Source organism: Diabrotica undecimpunctata, chromosome 3 (assembly GCF_040954645.1).
Source record: "Diabrotica undecimpunctata isolate CICGRU chromosome 3, icDiaUnde3, whole genome shotgun sequence".
Taxonomy (NCBI): Eukaryota; Metazoa; Arthropoda; class Insecta; order Coleoptera; family Chrysomelidae; genus Diabrotica; species Diabrotica undecimpunctata.
The window spans coordinates 38649494-38671447 of NC_092805.1; the positions used below are offsets into that span (position 1 = coordinate 38649494).

Consider the following 21954-nt stretch of genomic DNA (forward strand, 5'->3'; position numbering starts at 1 on the left):
AGGGCTCGAAATGGTGTGATGGCGAAATGGTGTGATTGCGTAATAGTGTGAGTGCGAAATGGTGTGGGCGCGAAATGGTGTGGGCGCGAAACGGTGTGGATACTTAATGGTGTGTGCGCGAAATGTCGTGTCCTCAAAATGGTGTGGGCGCGAAATTGTGTGGGCTTATTGGTGTCGGCGCGAAATGGTGTGAGCGCGAAATGATGTGGGCGTGAAATGATGTGGGCGCGAAATATGGTGAACGAAAAATGGGGTGGGCGCGAAATGGTCTGAGCACGAAATGGCGTGGGTACGAAATGGTGTGATTGGGTGTGTGTGTGGGTGTGTGGGGGTACGTGGGGTTGTGGCGCGTAATGGTGGGGGCGCAAAATGTGGTAGGTGTGTGTGCGTGTGCTTGTGTTTGTATAAAGTCTCACCGGTTTATATTTCTTGCAGACTGTGTGTATGTGTGTGTATGTATCTGTGTGTGTGTGTGTGTGTGTGTGTGTGTGTGTGTGTGTGTGTGTGTGTGTGTGTGTGTGTGTGTGTGTGTGTGTGTGTGTGTGTGTGTGTGTGTGTGTGTATGTGTATGAGTGTGTGTGTGTGGATGTGTGTGTATATGTGTGAACTCTGGTGTAATACCTGCAATAGAATAATCATTATTATCATTACTATTTCAGGATCAACACTGCAGAAGAAATGGAAGAATTTACGAGATGTATATGTGAGAGATATGAAAAAAATTAAAATTTTAAAATCTGGTTCGGCAGCAACATTGAAATCTACTTTGGCGTATTTTCAAAGATTAACATTTTTGCAACCCACCGTACAAAAAAGAAAAAGTGACAGTAGTAATTAGTGCAAGTACTTAATAATCCCTACGAACATCATTTTATTTAATACATGGCGATCGCATACATTATTCCCTCTGTCCTTTTAAGTTAACTATGTCACGCTAAGGGTGCGTTCATAACGGAGACCATCGCACCGTCTCCTCACCTAGAGCTTAGCACTGACGGCGAACGCTCGCATTTAAAGTAATGCATTTATTTTACCGAAAATCGATTAAATGATACTAATCCATGGCCCGAGCGAGGGTCGATGCCTCGTTATGAACGTACGCTAAGGCTTGTGCATATGGATCAAAGCAAAATTTGAGGATTACATTTTGGATTTGGGTTCTCCGATATTGGGCATTATACCCTCCAGCGCAGCTAATCTCTGTGGGTCACGCCCCGCAAATGTTTCTTCGACTTCGATTCTGATGAAGAGAAACTCCCAGAGGACACGTAACGTACTTCGTGGTTGTTGCTCTCGCTTCTGCGCACTCAAATACCCCACCTGTTTTTCTGTAGCCTCTGAGTACTACAGAGTTTGTCTTATCGTCCGCGAGAGCAAGATCATGCTTGCTTATCCAATCCTCAACGAGTATTCATAATTTATGTCCCATCTTTAAAGACAAATAAAAAAATTTAATAATATTTTCATTTTCTTAGAAGAATAAAAAACAAAATAAAATCTTAAACAAACTTAATAACCAAAATTAAGTTAAATAAAATTATTTTAGTCAGAAAAAATGTCAAGACATTTGTCCCATCACAATCGTCAGAGTCCAATACCATCTCACTGTCTCTCTTTTTTTCAAGATTCTCCTTTAATTGGTAGTGCAAAATAGATGGGTTCTCTTCTTCTACTTACTTGGATCGCTTGTACATCGCTGATACTTGGTCTTGGTCCAACAGTTTTAAAGTATGAGTTATAAAAGTAACTTTATCGGCACGCTCAGCTTTCAGTCGGGTTCTTTTTAAAGAGCATATAAGACCGTATGTACTAAAACTTCTTTTGGTAGCCGCGCTTATTGCAAGCATATCCAAAACTTGAAGCTCTTATTTACTTAGTTTTGTTCAAACACAGGTTCCTTTTCACCAAATCTCGGGCTCTAACGTATTAAAGGTTCTTAGAAGTAAAGTATGGTTTTGCAAAAAATCCCTCTTAATAGCTGCAAAATGACAATCCTTTTGTTAAACTTGCTGATTCGTCTGGGTATTTTTAGTTACCCATATGATCGATAAACTCAATACCACGAATTTACTAGTCATTGGTCAAATAAATACCTTTTTTCTACTTAATGTCTTAAACGTTAAAAGCAAAAAGGCTTCCGATATAAGAATAAGTCAAAATACGAATTATTTATAATTGAAATTACATTGAACCTACAATGAAAAAGTAACATTGAAAACTCGCATTTGCTTGTATAACTAAAAATATAAATACTAACACGGTATTAGAGTAGATATCAATCAATAATAATTAGTCATTATATATATAAAGTATTTCGCAAATTCGTGTGGATCGACATATCGAGTTATTATATATTATATGTTTCGGCTAATAATGTAAACAGACGTTTACCTTTGTATAGACATAAATATAGTCAATAGATATTGTGTTAAATGAAGGTAGTAACAAATAGTTATTAAATCATCCCTTAAATACCACATGACAATCTTTTCATAATACAAAACATGGTATGTTATGTAATGTATTAGCTGCCAAATGTACTAGATTTATAGCAAAATGCTTTCTTTTTCCTAAAAATGCCTGGAAATTTTGTTCTTGCTTTGTAATTGAGCACTATGAAACTAATTTACTTAAGCTTTTATCTTATGATTTTTATTTATTTAAATTCAATGTGCAACCTTTCAAAAAATGGCCTCCAACACGCTAAAATTGCATTTTTTCAACATTTTTAAGCCTTTATTTACATTTTACGCTTAAAATAAACATTTTAGGAAAAAATTACAACAATGACATTCGTCTTAAACCAACCCAAATAATAAAAAAGTGGTTTAGAAGTGACAAAGCAATTTTTTATAATTTGTGTAAAATAAATATAAATTATATATATAAATAAATAGGTTACGATGGAAAAATTTTGGTAAACTTTTAAACATATCATACTGGCATTATAATCTATCGATTAAAACAAATTTCAGCTTATGGGTATGAAATCGACCTTTTTCGACAAAAGCCCCCTGCCTATTCGAGTTCTCAAAATATTCACTTTCGGGAAAATAGGTTAGGTTAGGTGAAATAATGATTTCAAAAACTTCTACGTATAATCTTATATATAATTTATCAATATCATAATCCACTTATACAATATATTTCTTTATGGGAGGATATTTTGCAAAATTGCAGACTTTTTTTTAGGATGACATGTGCACCAATAAGTAGAAATTCCTACATCAGCACAGCCCCTCCCTTCTGGATGTTCTGCGAAAAACGAAGCACAAGTTGCACACGCTTTACTTCCAGTCATTGTATAATTTTCTACAGATAATGCTAAGATGTCTTGTAGGGTAAGGTAAAAATCGTATGTACTAGTGAATTTCTTTGAATTATCCTTAAAGTTTTGATACTTTTTGGGATATTCTTCTTGAAACCATTTTGGCAGCGATATAAAATTCATGGGAAGTTTGTCTTCGTACCATCCTTGGTTAGTGTTTTTATATTCATATCGAAAACCATGATCAGCAAATACTACAACCATGCTGCGATCTAAAATTCCCTCACGTTTTATATCCTCCACAAACGCTTTAAATTTTTCGTCCATCCGGCTTGGAGAGCTGAGCCTGTCGTGGCTAAAGGTATTCATCCAGAAGGCGCCAAAACTGGGCTGATCTTTGAAGGTTTTGCTAAAGTCTTTGGCAATATTCATGATTCTTTCCCCTATAAAATATAAAGTACATTAATATATGGTGTACTGGGATAACTGTGATTTCCGTATTAAGTTTCCCATTGTTAAAAATAGTATATTACTTTATGAGGCGGAGAAGCATGACTTTTCTTGACGCGCCCGATATTACGCGCCGAACGAAGTGAGGCGCGTAATAGAGGGCAAGTCAAGAAAAGTCGCTTCTTTGCCGAATAAAGTATACTATTTTTTCTTCATATGTAGCAATTTTCAACCATAAATAGTACAATTCATACGCTATTTTTACTCGAAAGTAACTGTGACAACTATCAAAGTCGTCTAGATGTTAGAAATTAAAATAATTAAGTCGTCGGTGGGATTCGCGTCTCCCTGGTTACAGTTGTTTGACAGTTGTTTGCAATTATTAAAGACAGCTTATTGTTGTTGCAACCGCAAGCGCAAATTTAGTGCGAAAATGGAAAACCTAAATGAAATTGAGTCCGAGGCTAATTATGCAGTAGCACGTTTGGGGCCCTCCAAGTCCGGAATAAAGTATCGGTTAACGTACAAGCACTTCTAAGAGTGGAGTTACCGAAGACGTTTTACTGGCATATTTTAATATAATGGAAAATGAAAATAAATGGAAATCTTCTACAATGTGGTCACGATACTCTATGATAAAATCCGAGTTAGTTATTAGAAAAAATGTGGATATAAGCAAATTTTTAAAGTTACGTGCCTTTCTGAAAAAAAAAACAAGCGAAGGATATACTGCAAAGAAGTCTAAAGTTTTCACTAAAGACGAGTTTGATAAATTTTTGTTTGAAGCGCCAGATAAGTTGTATTTAGGATTAAAGATAAGAAAAATTATATTGCAAAGCATGTAGTATACTCTACTAAATTATAAAAATATTTCAGATTTTGTTAATTGGGGTTACCGGCGCCTGTCTATGCGACGAAATGGTAAAATGGTAAAAATGAAGACTGTGGACATTGACGATAAATAAAATGTAATAATTATCAAAATCCCAGACAGTAAAACACGACAAATTAGATCTTTTACGATAATTGGTCAAAACTACATTAAACTGTATAAAAAGTATGCATCACTGCGGCCTAAAAATTTCACAGAAAACCGATTTTTTATCAAGTACCAAAATGGAAAGTGTTACCGAAGCGTCATGGGAATACATTCAATCAGCGCAGTAGCCCAAAAAGTAGCTAGTTATTTACATTTAAACGATGCAAGCGCATACACGGGTCACTCTTTACGACGAACTTCAGCAACACTTTTAATTGATGGAGTCGGAAATCTAGAATGCCTCAAACGACATGGGGGCTGGAAATCAAGCACGGTTGCCGAAGGATATATAGAGGATTCAATAAGAAATATGAACGATAATGCTCAAAAAATTTTAAACCCTCATGATTCGCCAACATCGGGAATAATTGCTGAAAGTTGTTCTTGACCATCAGTATCATCAACAATTACCAATGCGTATCAAGAGTCGGGAACATTTTTGCACGGTTTCAATTTTGAAAATGCCTCATTAACTAATTGTACTTTTAATATTACTATAAATAAAAATGATGTTTAATTGTTGTTAATGACATTTGTATTGTTGCTTTGTGACATGTTTCATATTGTTGCCATGACAACATTTTTCCCTCCGCCCTAAAGAAATGGGAAAAAAAACTGCTGCCGGCGGAGACATCAAATTTTGACAGGATCAGGAACGTAAAAATAAATATACTAGGCGACTTTGGTTCAAAAAATTTAGCCATTATGTGTTTTGCAAGTAATAGTTTTAATCCGTGATATCTGTCGATTATATTAAAAAACTTAATGATGTTTTTTCGTTGTCAATCAAATTATCATTTTATGCACTAGTTGAGTCGATGATGCTAAAATAGCATAAAAGCATAAAATAGTGACAAAGCTTTAGATGATTCTCTCATCTAAGCAATCTCATACTACACATTTCAACTGCCAAATCAGTATATATATATATATATATATATATATATATATACAGTAGGTACAACTATTTTTTTAAGTCAACAAACCTACATACACACCAACCGTCGGGCCAAACGTTGTCGGTCACGACAGTTGGGTGGTCTTTTTGGAATGTGTGAAGTGGGTGCTGTAAAATTTATTCGGTAAGGCTATTTGAGGTGGGGTTTATTCCAAATAACGTCACATACAGCTAGTCGTCCCGAAATGCTAGTTTTTGAAATTTCCATTTTTGGCCAGCATTTTATAAATAATACAGCTCTGTGCGCTGCCTATAGTTCTCTAAAATTAATTACAGCAGCTTGTTTCATCAAATAATTAAATAAATTGGGTAGAATTAAATCAATAATTTGATAAAACTTATACGTATTTTGATTTACCTTGAGTTTCTGGTCCAGCACAATACGGCATATTATCATAGTTCTTAACACCTAATTTAGTGGCGGCTTCCATATATGGCTTAAAGTAGTAATCGGTAGGTGGGTTTTTAAATCCTTTCTTTTGATAATTATATGTGGAGATATCGGGCCAGTCTTCGGCATACGCAGTAGCATAACCGAAGTTTCGGAAATCGTACCAGATCATCGGACATTTGTCTAGACCTCCAACCTGAGTTGGTTTGCAAATTTCGTTCGATTGTTTTAAGTTAAGACCTGCAAATATTAATTTCTATTATTAAGAAGTAGAAGAATGTAAGATTTTAGGATACGAGTACTTAAATGGACTTGCCGTTTTTATTAAGTTTTTTAAAAGAAATGTACACGATTAAGAACAAACAGTTATATAATATTAATTAATATATATAATATATATATATATATAATATATATATATATATAATATATATATATATATATATATATATATATATATATATATATATATATAACTTACCAAAACGTAAAAGGGGACAATGACATTAATGAGGTTATATATTATATTATAGAATGATGACAAATAAAAGTTAATATCTAATATCTCATGGTTTACTATCTTAGTGTATAATTATTTTTATAAAGGCGTATCCTTGATGTTTTCGAAAAAGGTAAAGTGGAGATATGTTATGACTTTAAGGGCTTTTTGTGGTGTTATATTTATTATTATTTAAATCAGATTGAAATATATTTTATTTAGGTTTTGTGTACCTTTTTTTAATTAAGGGCAAAAGAAGTGTGGGAAGAAGAAAAATATCGTGGCTTCGTAATCTACGTGAATGGTTCGGGTGTAGTTCGATTGAACTTTTTAGGCGCGCTGCTAACAAAGTCGCAGTGGCCATGATGATTTCCAATCTCCGCTAGGAGTGGCACGAGAAGAAGAAGAAGTACCTTTTTTGTCATTTATTGCTTTGGTATTTCTTTTTGTTTTGTTCGGTTTTGAAATTAAATTTTGATGTTTTCGAAGTCCTCAAAAAATTTATACTTCTTCTCATTTTCATGTTTTGTAAGCGCAGTGACGTTGTTCTTGTCATATTTGTGAGAACGAATTCTGGATTAAAGCAATTGACTGGTTTGCCCGATGTAGACACCTTCACAGTTAACACATGATATCTCGTAAACAACATGTGTATATATGTATATGTGTTATATATATATATATATATATATATATATATATGTATATATATATATATATATATATATATATACATACATATATATATATATATATATATATATATATATGTATGTATATATATATATATATATATATATATATATATATATATATATATTCGTGTTTATTAAAGCATCCATTTTATAGCTGTACTGTTTTTTTGGGATCATTTGATCCCAACTAATCAAATAGACCATATCTTAATGCAAGAGAAGTTCTCCAATTTTATAACAAATGTGAAAACGTACAAAAGGGCTGACCTAGACGCTAATCATTTTTTGGTTAGAAATAATATTAGAGATATTCTGGCTATCATCATATTGACAAGCTGATGAAATGATTATCGGTCGGCAGCTAGATGAAACAGTTCCTCAACCGTTCGACCTGTCCATTGTCTGATGTTACGCAGCCAGGACAGTTGTTTTCTTCCGATCCAACGTTTTCCTTCGATTTTTTTTGAATGATATTAGAGATGCAATAATTAAAAAGCATAAACGGAAAAAGAAAGTGCAACCTAAATTTTTTTTGAAAAACTGAGATATTGTAGGATTATCAAAAGGATATACAAGGAACCTACGCCAAACAAGATAATGCTCTTGCGAGTAACATACAACAAAACATAGAACACTATAAAGGAAGCATTGTCGAAAAACATAAAAAGAACAAAAAGATCTAGAGAAAACCACTGGTTCGATGACGAATGTAGAACAGAGTTTTAAAAAGATCAGATTTCAGATTAAAAAGTTTGCGATCGCAAACCGAAGGGTACCTAAGGGTACCGAAAATAGTATATGCATGTAAAGCGTATTGAAGAAAATTAAAAGAAAAATGAAAAAAAAAATTCTACAAAAAGTTAAAATACATTAAAACTGGGTACCAGGCAAGAACGATGAATGTAAAAGACAAGCAAGGCTTGGTAGTGGACTTAGACAAAGTATGTGAAAGATGAAAAGAATTTTTTAAAGGGCTGCTAAATAGCGCAGCGACAACTGAAGAAAATTATAATGTTTGTGAACTACAAATAGTAATAGAAGAAATACCAAAGCCCACAAGAAAAGAAATTGAAGAAATAATAAAAGAAAAGAAAAATCGGGAGAGCGACATTGTGGCAAAGAACTTAAAATATTGAAGAGAGGCTTTACGAAACCATGTTCGTGAGCTAATAGTAGAAGAGAGGGATGCCGAAGAAATGCTTTAAAAATGAAATTATATGTCCATGTATATGTATGCATTATATAAGTAATTATAATTTCTATACATAAAAAGGAAGGTAGAACTGAATGCGCAAACTATAGAGGAATCTCGTTGCTAAAGGTAATATACAAAGTACAAAAATTAAAAAACGATCAGAAATATATGTGAAGAAGAATGTAGGGAGAATACCAGGAAGGATTCCGTAAAGAAAGATCAACAAAGATCATCACAAGTACTTTTCATTGATTTCAAAGCCGCCTATAGACAGAAACAAATTAATAGAAATGCTAAAAGGAGCTGAAGTGATAGAAAAAATAGTAAGATTGGTAAAAATGACAAATAGAAAAACCATTTGTGCTATGAAATTCAATGGTACATGCTCAGAAGAACTCGAAGTAAAAAAATTTGTTCGCCAAGGAGACTCGTTGTCTACCGTGCTATTCAATATAGTTCTAGAAATAATTCTAAGGGCTAGTGGGCTAAAAATGTCCGGCACTCTTTTCTACAAAGAGTCCCACACTGATGATGTGGTTCTCATTGCAAGAAATGGAAAAGAACTGACTGATTGAAGTATATCAAACAGACTGATTCGAGAAAGCTCTAAAATGGGAATAAAAGTTAATATTAATAAATCCAAGTACATGGAAATCTCGAAGAAAAAAGTAATAAACACCAGGGGTTCCTGAGGTGGAAGATGGATCAGTTGTAGAATTCTAGAAGGTGGATGAATATATGTACTTAGGTACTCTTATTGATCAGACATGTAAGGAAGAAACTGAAATCAACCTGAGACTGACCAAGAGTAAAAAATGTGCCAGAGCCATGAGCAAAATAATTAAGACCAAAAATATATCTCGTAATACAAAAATGAGAGTATACAAAACTATAATTAGACCAACAATGCTATACGCTGCCAAGACATGGACTATGAACAAAACCATATAAAACAGATTAAAAAAATGGGAAAGAAAAATACTGTACAGAATGTAAAACTAGTGTAATTTAGTTTAAATAGAAAAATATCAGGTACCATCTAGTGCTCTCTGGAGTAGAGGGGCAGAAAATATAAAGTAGTAGGTTTGCTACTATTCTATTTTAACTAGATTGCACCAGTCAGTGAATGATAAAAAAGTTTTGAATTAACCACAGTTATACAAAGGCAAATATTTTTCATTCCGTCTCAACTAGCAGGTCCATTTCAGAAGCTCAAAATTATTTACAGGATATATCTTCTTAGGGATTGACATTTTTTTATTTACTTGTTAAGTTATTAGATAGAGATAATTCTGCTGTCAAACATTGATATCAAATTGTACACCAAATGTTTAATATTTACTTACCAGTTATTAACGCATTGAAATTGGGAAAACTATTATCATCTATCTTGTTGTAGGCTATATACTCTGTAAAATTATTGGCCAATAGAAACTTCTTTGTTAACGGCATTGTTCTCTCGAAATTCAATCGAGAAACAGCGTCTATAAGCATGAACAAAACACTTAGTGGCCTTTTCTTTGCTTCTTTTTTGAATTTTTTAAGTTTTTCTTCCACAGCTTTAGTTATAACTATTGTGGAATGAGCATTCTTAAACGTTTTATTGGCGCCTAATTTGCATTCTACCGAAACGAAGCTTTGTTCTAGAGCCACTGTTGAGTTGAATGGGTGACATTTTGAATACCTAAAATTAGTAAAACTTTGAATATAATCAAAATAAGGATTGTATGTCAAGGTGTAAATGGACAAAATACAGAGGCTTGGTTATATCTTTATATATAAAAATCTCGTGTTACGGTGTTTGTCTAAGCTAAGTTTTAAAAACCACTGAACCGATTGCAATAAAATTTTATTTAAGTATATTTGTTGGTCCAACTGGAGATGGGATCTTTTTAATCTTGATGAAATTGTAAATTCAAAATGTTTTATACGACTTTACATCTACAGTTTTAGTTCATTTGATCCATGTAGCTATAAAATATACGTTTATCGCACGTCATTTTATATTTTTATAATAAATCGAGAACGACTGAATTGATTTGGATAATTTTTGTTTTAAATATTTATTTGAAGTCCTAGGAAGATCTAATAGGTAAGAAAATGGTAGAAGCAACGGATTTGTTTAACGTTTAATAAACTTCACGTCTATTTACCTTTTTCGTTTCGGTTAAACTCGAGAAAATGTTAAAATCTAATTAAGGACACTAAATCCATAAAATTTTCCATATATATTTTTATCGTATGTATGAAGAAAGTAAGCATCTAATATTTATAAAAAAGTATGTATATTAATAAAAATTATTCTCCGAAATGTTTGCATGGGCATCACTTCAGAACAACGATACCAAATTAGATAATTCTTTTTTGTTGTGTTTATTATTATTAGGAGAAGGTTTGTGTAACAGATAATTTTCAAAAAGTGTCCGATTTTAAACACCGAACTCAAACAGTGTCGGGTGCGGTTAGTACTTAGACGGGTGACCGCTGGGGAACACCGCATGTTGTTGACTTCTATCTCTATCATCTGTTTTTTTTTGGTTTTGATAGACAACCTAACTGTAGGTGTAGCTAGTATAGCATTTCTTCCCATGGAATTTACTGACTAAATTTAATTTAGTTTGACTTGATTTTGGGAATTGAGTTCTCTAAAAAAGTGTGTGTTCCGAACAAAGAGCCACCAAGCAAAGTTAATGTCTCTTTGTCCGAAGTATCTGTGTCTACTGTAACTCAGCCGCCAAATTGGCAAAATAAACCTTGTTCTTCTTACCCGCGGAGCACTTGAAGGATCTGGCCATCAAGTCTATGGTTGTCGCACATAACCTCGATGCGTAGTTTTTACATCTGAGGTATTTTTTGACTTGCCTTATGGGCCTATGCCTAAGCGGTTGTATAAAGGCCTCACGGGCCTTTTATACTTTTAATATGATTGTGAAAATGTGAAAAACGTTTTTCTATCTTTAGTCTCTGGGGTTGTTACTGCTAGACTTTATTTTCTAATATGCAAGGTACCGCAGCGTCATGCCAGACGCGTCTGAGAAGACGCGAGGGCTCGCGCCCTATGTAAAGAACGTTTTTTCAGATATGAAATTGGTAAGGATTTTTTTGTATTTCATTTATAATGATGTCCCAATCATTTGTACTCATTTTTAGCTCTATACGAATATATTTTGGGCTAACTTGATCTAGTAATTTGCCTTTGCCTTTATTATATATATAGAAAAGGAAAAGAAGTCTTTGCTGACAACGTTAGAAAAACGGAGCTTTGAGGTTTATTGGGATTTGCAGCGGTAAATAAGTGTACTCTTTTAACTAAGTTTCAAGCTTTCGAAAATGTTTATTTTCATAATCAGGAAAAACTGAAATTAAGTGCTACTGTTAGTAAAGCATCCTCGAAATCTATTAACAGTGTAAATGTTAAAAATAACTTACGTTATTGAGATTTATTTTTCGTGGATGTTCTAGTCACAGGCGACAAATTCACGCACCACTCATTGATTGAGTTAATTATTGAAAAATATAAAAATTGCATGGTGTAAAAGACCAAACTTGACAAATTATTCTACTCTAACACATAAGAAAAAGACAATTACAACAATTTAAAAAGGCCACGTGTGCCGTCTTATCACCAGACCAAAAGAGCTTATCACCAGGAAATACTGTGATTCTGAAGATTAAAAAAACATGGAAAATTACCAATCAAAACTTTTAAAACTCCAGCACTCCCCGTACTTCTGAAAATAATTAATTAACTTTCTGCAGATGCAAGGAAAACTGTGAAAGTATGTGAAGTTGCTGACGAGTAGACCTCAAATGTCCTGCAGTGTATCTCAATTGTTCAAATGACACAATGACGCCAAATTTAACTTTCGTTCTTTCGCAAACATTCACTTTAGATACTAAATTAAATCCTGAACCACAGCCTGGAAAATGAAAAAAAAATCTTATCTCGCCTGAAAATTATCAGTGAGTTAGGCCTAATGAGGATACCACTTAAAAAAACGCGCCTCTAGACTCTACCTCATAGGTGGTCAAAAAAAGGGCCAATAATAAACTAATAATACCATAGAAATGTTAAAAAAATAACAAATTTTATGAATAAAAAAATATTATTAAAAAAACTAAGCCTAATGGTTCATTTTTATCGTATTCATATGACTATTCAAGAACTCGGTCAATTTCGGAGTGCTGCAGAGCCCAGAGAAACTAATGAAATTCATTTGTAATGAATATTATTCGTTGAAAACCCTGTATAATATTATTTTGATGTCTCTCTTTTGTAAAATAACCAGAAAAAAAGTTATGAGGCTCAAAAGAAAATATGTTCAAACAGTTTTAGTTGTTGTTGTTAATAACTTTTTTATTTTCCATTTTATGATAAAAAGTATAGGAATTAAGTTGTAGACAATTTAATTGGCTAAACATTAAAATGATAAAATTTTCTGAGAAAACACACTTGACAGGGAAGGATTAAAGGATGTTTTAAGGCAGGCCAGTGCTCACGAAAGGCTGTAGAGCCAACTGATGATGATGAAAATTGTCTGTAGGTGTAAGATATTCATGTTTTAAGAATAAGAAGAATTGCGTTTTGTTACTTTTGTATTTCGGTGTTTAGTTTAAAATAGGTACTGTCATTATTTAATTAATTTGCAATTTTTGTAAAATGCACATATTTTGTAAAACGTTCTTTTGAAATATATGTTTATTTGAGCCACCTACCATTTATTATTACTACATAGCAATTATTTGGCGACGAGGAAAATAATTGAACAGATATTTTGAGGAAAAAACATTTTAATAGTTCAAAATGTCTAGAAATGAAGATAGTGCTATGGGTTACCAACCAATTATTAACGTAGTAAATACGGCCGGTCTATCTTCATTAGCCATTTTTAAACAGGGTGACGATTTTGAAGTTTTTGAGGAACGGGTGCAAATTTGATTGAGGAATCTAGAGGGGTTGCTGTTTTAATCACATTATTAAGTAAGGAGGTTTATAAAGTTTTAAGAGACCTATGTAACCCAGAGAAGCCCAACTTTTAAGTACTCATTTTAAGCCTAGATTGTCAGTGTACCAAAGGAGGATAATTTTTGACCTGTTAAGACAAGGACAAGAGTCAGTTAACGATTGGTATCTGAAAATTAAAAACCGGGCAGCATAATGCGATTTTGGGGAAAAATTGTTATACCGGGTCGAAGATAAGTTTGTGGTAGATAGGTAGTAGTTTGTGGTGGTTGTGGTTTGTGGCCAATACTAGATAGGCTTTGTGAAGAAAGGCCTTCAAAAAACTTACAAAATATTTTGGAAATTGCTTAGAATAAGGAAGCAGCATTAAGGGAACAAGGTAACAAAGTGGAGATTAATAGATTTCAACAAATTAAAAAAGTGGACCTCGAGTGGAAAAGAAAGAAAATAGAGGAGAATCAGAAAATAAGGCAGAGCTAAAGTGTAATTATTGTAACAAAACAATTTATACCTTTAGTAAGTGTAAATATAAACAATTTACTTGCAAAAAGTGTGGTAAAACAGATCACATAATGGCAGCCTGCAAAGGTAAAGTGGAGAAAAATCATTTATTCGAGAATACTTCTGTTAGGTTAAAAACTTATTCAGGAGAAATAGTTATACCTGAAGGCACAATTTCAGTTAATGTATCAATAAACAATTGTTCAAAAATGTGTGAATTGATCATAATTAAGAAAGCTACAAAAATTTATTAGGCCGGGATATCATTAATAAATTTAATTTGTCTTTGAAAGATTCTGAAGTTATTATAAATGATATACCGATTTGCCCTGATAAGTTATTTGATTTGTTGTCAAAATTTTTAAATGTTTTTAAAAAAGAGTTGAGTTCCTATAAAGATGAAAAAGTCAGTTAGGAACTTAATGAAAATGTTAAGCTCATTTTCCACAAACCTCACCCACTTCCGTTTGCTTTTCGTGAGAATGTGAAAAATAAGCTTCACAAATTAGAAGCTGAAAAGGTTATAGAGGAAATTTCAAACTGGAATTGGGGAACACCGCTAGTGCCCGTTATGAAAGCAAATGGCAATATTCGTATTTGTCGCAATTATAAAATAACAGTGAACAAGTATTTGAAAGAGTTTAATCATCCCTTACCCAGAATAGATGATATCTATCTTTGTTGCTTTACACTTTTACGGGGTCGTCAAAAATTTACTAAATTTAATTTTTTAAATGCGTATAACCAGTTAGATTTAGATAATACCAGTCGTTTGTTATCGTGAAGTATTCCATATGATATTTATAAGGTAAATCGTTTGCCTTATGGTACAAAACCTGCTTGTTCAATATTTGAAGCTATTGTAGAAACAGTTTTACAAGGTTGTGTAGGTACTGTAAATTTTTTAGATAATGTAGTGGTCACAGGTAAGAATTTTGATAAACATTTAAAAAATCTGGAGGAAGTCTTATGTAGATTAGACAGGGCCGGATTTAGGTTAAATTCAGGAAAATGTGACTTTTTTAAAGATAGTAAGTATTTCTTACTTGGGTCATAAAATTACAAGCCAAGAATTGGATAAAAAAGGAAAAATATGTGCTATAATTAATGCACCTGCCAGGATGATAACGTTTTATTCAAAATTTGCAAGGAATTTTGAAGCCTCTATACAATTTAATAAGTAAAGGTACAGAAATTAAGTGGACTAAAGAGTGTGAAACGGCTTTTGAAATTGCAAAAAAAGAATTTGTTTCAGACAAATTGTTAGTTCACTATGATCCACAGAAACCTATTCGTTTAGCTTGTGATGCTAGTGAATATGGCATTGGAGCGGTTCTAATGCATGTAATGGCTGATGGTTCAGAGAGGAGGCCAATTTATTATATTTCTCGTGTATTGAATAAGGCTGAGCCAGGTTACTCAATGATAATAAAAGAAGCATTAGCTGTATATTGGTCTGTTTCTAAACTCTACCAATATTTAACTGGTCACAAATTTGAAATTTCAAGTGACCATAAGCCTCTGCAAGCTATCTTTGGAGAGCATAAGAGCTTACCAAAAATGGCTGCTGGGTGTATTCAACGTTGGTCTTTGTTTTTAGCTGGTTTTAGTTATACTTTTCAATTTATTAAAGGCGTCGATGACTCTAAAGCTGATGCTCTATCAAGGTTACCTTTACCTGTAGGTGAAGATGAAATTGAAACAGATTTAAATTTTGAATATATCAATTTAGTGGAAAACTTACTGTGAATTGATTCAAATTTATCACGATCTAAAACACGAAAAGATGTAGTTTTAGGTAGTTTATATAATTTAATTAGATATGGGTTTCCTAAGAATATTGAAAATTTAGTTTTTAAGCGTTTCTTAGTTGGAAAGAATGAACTCTCAATAGAAAAGGGTATTATTATGTGGGGTTATCGAAGAGTCATTCCCACTAGCCTCAGACAACAACTGCTTGATGAACTTTATAGTAATCATGAAGGGATAATTATATTATCCAAAATTATCGGTTATTATACAATATCGGTTATTATACAAAATGAATCAGAACAGGAACTACCAATAACTCCTGAGACAGAGCTAGAGGTGATTTAAGAAATAAGTGAGAATGGTTTAAATTCTGATAAAAATACTTCAGAGATTAAAAACGAAATTTTGTTAAAAACTGTATCCGGTGAAAAAGATAATCTTAAGTTAGTTAGTAATAGACCTAAGAGGAAAATTAAACCACCACAACGATTGAATTTTTAAAGGGAGGTGTTTGTAAGATATTCATGTTTTAAGAATAAGAAGAATTGCGTTTTGTTACTTTTGTATTTCGGTGTTTAGTTTAAAATAAATACTGTCATTTGTCAAGTCACTACGTATTTTAGGACATAACCTCTATTATTCAATTAATTTGCAATTTTTGTAAAATGCACATGTTTTGTAAAACGTTCTTTTGAAATATATGTTTATTTGAGCCATCTACCATTTCTTTTTACTACAGGGGTAGGGTTGCTAGCTTACGAGATACAGCGCGAAAACCTTTTGCTCCTCTTTTTCCAAGATGGCGGCCGGGGGACAAAAGTGGCGACAACACAAACTTGAACTAAAGCTTGTACTAACTACCTCCACACATAAAAAAATAAAATTGCGTTCTCTTAAAAATGTAATCTCAATGTAACTTTTCAATGGACTAATTATATTGTATATTTGGTCATCCAATGCTAAGCTGTGTTTAAAGTTTAAGTTACTAAAAAGTTTAAACCAAATCTGAAGTTCAAAGGCTACTTATGAGACAAAAAGCACATTACAAATTATATATGAATGTCATTTAAAAAATGTTAGGGGTGGGCTGAATCTTTTCAGAAGATTACATAAGGCAATTTAGCTCACACTTACTCTATACCAGCGTCCGGCCGATCTTTACTTCCCTTCCTCGATACGTATTTATAACAGCAATCAATCGCCTGTGATGTTGAATCAAGGGCTTTTCTATCAATATGTAGGTAAGCCGTATTGTTTTCTACAGTGGTGTATGTCAACAGCTGTGAATTGTTGCAATTGATGTAATATAATTTCGTGTGATACTTCTTGACGTCATCCGAGAATACAGGGAAGTCGGGAATTTTGCATTTTTCATTGTTAATGAGAAACTCTAAAAAAATTAATCACAATCATTAAATATTTTAAATTATAAATTTTACGATCATTTTAAATTGTGGAAGTATTAATAAATGTTTAATTAATTTCTTAAATATTCAGGCTACTTATAAAACACTGGAGCTTAGTGGATCTCTCACGAGATCATAAGAAGTCAGTCCATATTAAATGATAAATTCAATATAAGGTACAAGTCATTCAATGTATTCCTTTCACCTTGTTCCGTTTTGCATCTATGGTTATTTTTAACTTATTTGTCACAGTGGTAATATATTCATTTTTTGTCTCTGTTCAAACAAACGCTCCATACTCACTTGCCGTTCTAATTTTAATCGACTTTGCGCATGACGTCATAGCGAGACAAAGCCAGGGGAGTTGTGTGGATCTTATTTTAACGGTGCATTATATGGCAACGTTGTTCCATTACTGTAATCAACAACTTCGAAATTTAAACTGTTAACGGTAGATATACCTCGATGCCATATCTCTCACTAAGAAGTCATAACTAGTTACTTTCTGTGAAAACGTGGTTTGAAAATTAATTAGTAATTTGTAAAACAAAATAGATATTGCTACAAAACATAAATTAAATATAAAAGACTGGTAAAATGTAAAGAATTTGAAACATAAGGAAAAGCAGGTACTACTTCAGACTTTATGAATATCATTTAGACATTTATTTTACAATCTTCGTGATTTTTCTCTTGCGGATATTGTAATTATTTTTAATAGTTTTATTTAGAATTAGTATTTTAAAATACATTTTACATATAAAAAACGTAATTTTACATCTTCGCTAACATTTACATATTTTGCAGCTTCTATTAGATTTTTTAAATAATTTTTAGTTATTTTTAATTTGTTGCCATTATAACTACGAAAAATATGTTCCAGTTCACTACGTTTAGTTACAAATTCCAGTGTTGGTTTGTATTTATTGCAATATATCCAAGTATTTCTTTTTTTTTGTAACTTAAATGCAATGAAACCGGCTAAATTTTCCAATCCATCCCATTCCAGGTCTTTTATATTCGAATTAATAAAATCTTGATGACTGTCAAATAAATCTTCAGGGTTAATTTCTGTATCACCACTAGGAAGGTTTAGCGAGAAAAAGATCTCTTCAGTGACAATTTCATAATTAATTATACTATTAGTAGTAATATTCCACTATAGTTTTTCTTTTAAACAATAGCTAGCTTTTGTAAAATGTTTTGATTATATTCTCGCGGTTTCTACATTAAATTTGTCCCATTAATTATGTCCCATATAATTGTTTAAACAACCCACCACTATGGTGGTTGCTATAATTAGTCTTCTTTACCAGTACCAATAATATTTGGATAATTAGTACGAATAATAATTGGACAATGATAATAAAGATTGGGCAACTGAACAATATAATAGCAAAAATAAAAAAAAATTAAAATACTTACTTTCACTTGCTACAATCGCAAGTATAGAGGAAAATCCAAGTAGAACTAAGTACATAACAATTTTTTTAATAATAATAAGTTGTAATCATCTATTAACTTATATATCCACAAAAAAATCTTGGCTTATTTCTATATACCACGACCTTATATACCATTAGTTATCAAACTATTCTTTTATTTTTATGACTATCGTGATGTCAAATAGATTGTACTTTTTATTTAAAACACGTTTTTCGTTGAACTTGTTTATAATTTGCATAATTTGCAACATTGTATTACAAATAGAATATTGAAATATATATATATATATATATATATATATATATATATATATATATATATATATATATATATATATATATATATATATATATATAGAAAAGAAATTTAATCTTTGCAGATAAGTTAAATAGTAAACTCTTAAATATTGGGGAAATCTGCAAAAAAAAGACTCTAATGAGTATCAATTGTTTCGCCGAACGTTTTTGCCAAAGAAAATTAATTTGGCTTCTTCAGGGCTGAAAGAGAATAAATTATATTTAGATACCATATATTATTTATTAAAAACATTATTGATCTTACCGTAACTTAGAATTGTAGAGTTAGAATATTAAAAAACTTTGCTAGTAACAGCATAATGATGTTTTTTTGTTACTATGTGCAAAAAACAGTTTTTTATACAGGAAATGTATGGTAGCTTTGACCCAAGGTTTTTCGATTAACCTATATATATATATATATATATATATATATATATATATATATATATATTTCTATGTTAAGTCTTGAGCTAAGATTATTACTATTATAAGAATTAATATTTAACTCAACCGTCTTCCGGGTTGAACAGCGTCGATTCACTGCGCCGAGCTTTCGATATCCTCTTGAATGTCTTCTGCTTCAGAGGGCTTCCGAGGTCTTAGTCTCCCGAGCCTCCAGACATTACTACACTGATCAGTAACCAATGCATTACTGCTACTTTTTGGAGTTCTGGATTAGAGTTTTCAAGTCTAGAATTCAGAGATTTCAGAGTCATCAATTTTGTAATTAATAATTTTCTCTCCAGATCAATACGCCGTTGCAATGATGCAAGTAGACCCGCTAAGCTCTTTAATTTACAACAAAGCCCTAATCCAAAACAGTTACCGCGAAAATCACATTAATAGGAGCATACACACACATCAATATCTCACTCAATCTCAACCCGAAGACTCAGATCCTCATCATACGAAAGTTTTTCTTTCTTACATCAGAGGTGTTGCTGACAAAATCAACAAAATTCTTAAATCAAGTGGAATAAAGACAATACTTACCCCCAACAAAAACTTTTCATTCTCATAAATAACACAGAGTTTATGAAATTTCTTGTGAAGACTGCACCCTATCTTATATAGGCTAAACAAATCGTAGAATTCAAAATAGGATTTATGAGCATTCCATTTCTGTTCGAAAGTCCGATTTAATTTCAGATTTAGGCCAACTCCATCTTTATACAGGTCACAAAATTGAATTTGAAAACTTCAGAGATTATCTGAGAACCATAGCCGAGAAGTAGTAGATACAACAAATTCTAAACTTTTCAAAACCTATAATGACATCCACTCTTTCAATATCCATCCATTAATATGGGACACTTTCGATCGTCTTTCTCATTAAAAAGCCCAACACATTTTTGACCACAAAACCCAAACTCAGGAACGCAAACTGGACCAACTTATCCACAGCCCATTTCAAATCAACAACCTTCTACGGTAAACTAAAGAAGCTATTTCTCATCTTTCTTCTGACCAAGCACGTCTTTCAGAAAGACGTGCCCTCAAAGAACTTTATAACAACCCTGACATTGTCATCCTTCTGGTCGACAAAGGTAATGTCACCGTCATTCTTAACTCTTCTAATAATTTCGACAACATGTTCGAACTTCTCAATTCCACAGAATACCAACGCGTCCCATACGTTCCCACCACGTATCTAGAAAAAACGACTAAATCCATTATAAATAAGTCTATACTATCTCCAGACCTCAAGAAATCTCTTATACCCAGAGAAAAATCATTCCGAATTCCAAAGATATACGACCTTACAAAAATCCATAAGCCCAATATTCTCCTAAGGCCCATCGTCAGTGCATACAACTGTCCCACTCAGAAATTGGCAAGACATCTCGCTTTTTCCTTACAACTGTTAACTGAAAACGCCTCGTCCTTTGTCAAAAACTCTTTTCATTTAATTGATCTTCTGAAAAACATTTCTATTTCACCCTCAGATATACTAGTTATTTTTGACATTATTTCTTTATTCACCAACATTCCCATCGATGAAACCATTTCCATCTTAGACTCTAAACATCAATCAAATTTTTCATTCCAAAATCATTTCTATCGTCAAATCAAACGTTCCCCAATGGGATACCCCTCTCTCTCTTGTAATAGCTGATATCCTCGTGAAACATTTCGAAACAGCAGCCCTGTTCTCATCAATTCTTAAACCCACCTGCTGGTTACGGTACGTTGATGACACCTTTGTCATTTGGCCCCATGGTAAAGACACATTAGATCTCTTTCTCTCCCACCTGAATGGAATACATCATAGTATTCAATTTACGATGGAAGTTGGGTTTGAAGTGTCTTTGCCATTCCTTGATGTTCTTATTCAGAAAAACCCACCTCAATGCCCAGTCACATCATTACCCTGCCCAACTAAATTCAGTCATTATCACTCTTATTTCCCGTTCCGTAAGACTTAGCGACAACAATTACACGTCATCTGAAATCAATTCAATATGCCATTAGACAAACACGCTTACAATATGGCTACCACAAAACTCAAATTAATAGGAGCATTCAAAAACATCTAAACCTAATTCCATCCAAAAAAGAAACCTTGCCGCCGGATAAACCCAAACTCTTTTTACTTTTTAATAAAGGTATCACTGACAAAGATCAGTAGAACTCTCATCCCTCTAAACATAAAAACCATCTTCACTACTCACTCCAAGTTGTAAAATCTTGTCAGATCCGTAAAAGAAAAAATCCCCAATAAAGACCATGGCGTCTACAAGATACCTCGTTCCAGTTGATCACGTACATACATAGGACAGACAAACCGACGAATCCATAACCGTATTTACGAACATTCTGTATCAGTCAAACATTCCGATACGACTTCAGCCCTAGCCCAACATCATATTCAGACAGGCCACAAAATAGATTTAGAAAAGGTAAAAACCATCGCTCCCATCAGCTCATTAAAATCGAGAATCATTCGTGATGCCATCGACATTTAAAAACGGCCTAACAGTTTAAGTACGCGCGATGACGCTAAACGACTGTCGGCAACATGGCGACCGTTGCTTCAGCGACTCCCATTTATATGTACAAAAATATAAAAAATATGTAAACGATGAAAAATA

The 21954-nt window shown here is 32.8% G+C and overlaps 1 protein-coding gene across 1 annotated transcript; it reads right to left on the reverse strand.

Annotated features, from left to right (window-relative positions):
• Positions 1-3101: 3101 nt before the first annotated feature.
• On the reverse strand, positions 3102-18698 carry LOC140435565 (uncharacterized). The gene is made up of 5 exons (XM_072524314.1): positions 18543-18698; positions 16846-17101; positions 9842-10179; positions 6074-6346; positions 3102-3711 (listed from the first exon to the last, which is right to left on the reverse strand). Exons 1-5 carry the CDS (start codon positions 18595-18597, stop codon positions 3152-3154), a joined length of 1482 nt encoding a protein of 493 aa, XP_072380415.1. The 5' UTR covers positions 18598-18698; the 3' UTR covers positions 3102-3151.
• Positions 18699-21954: the final 3256 nt, after the last annotated feature.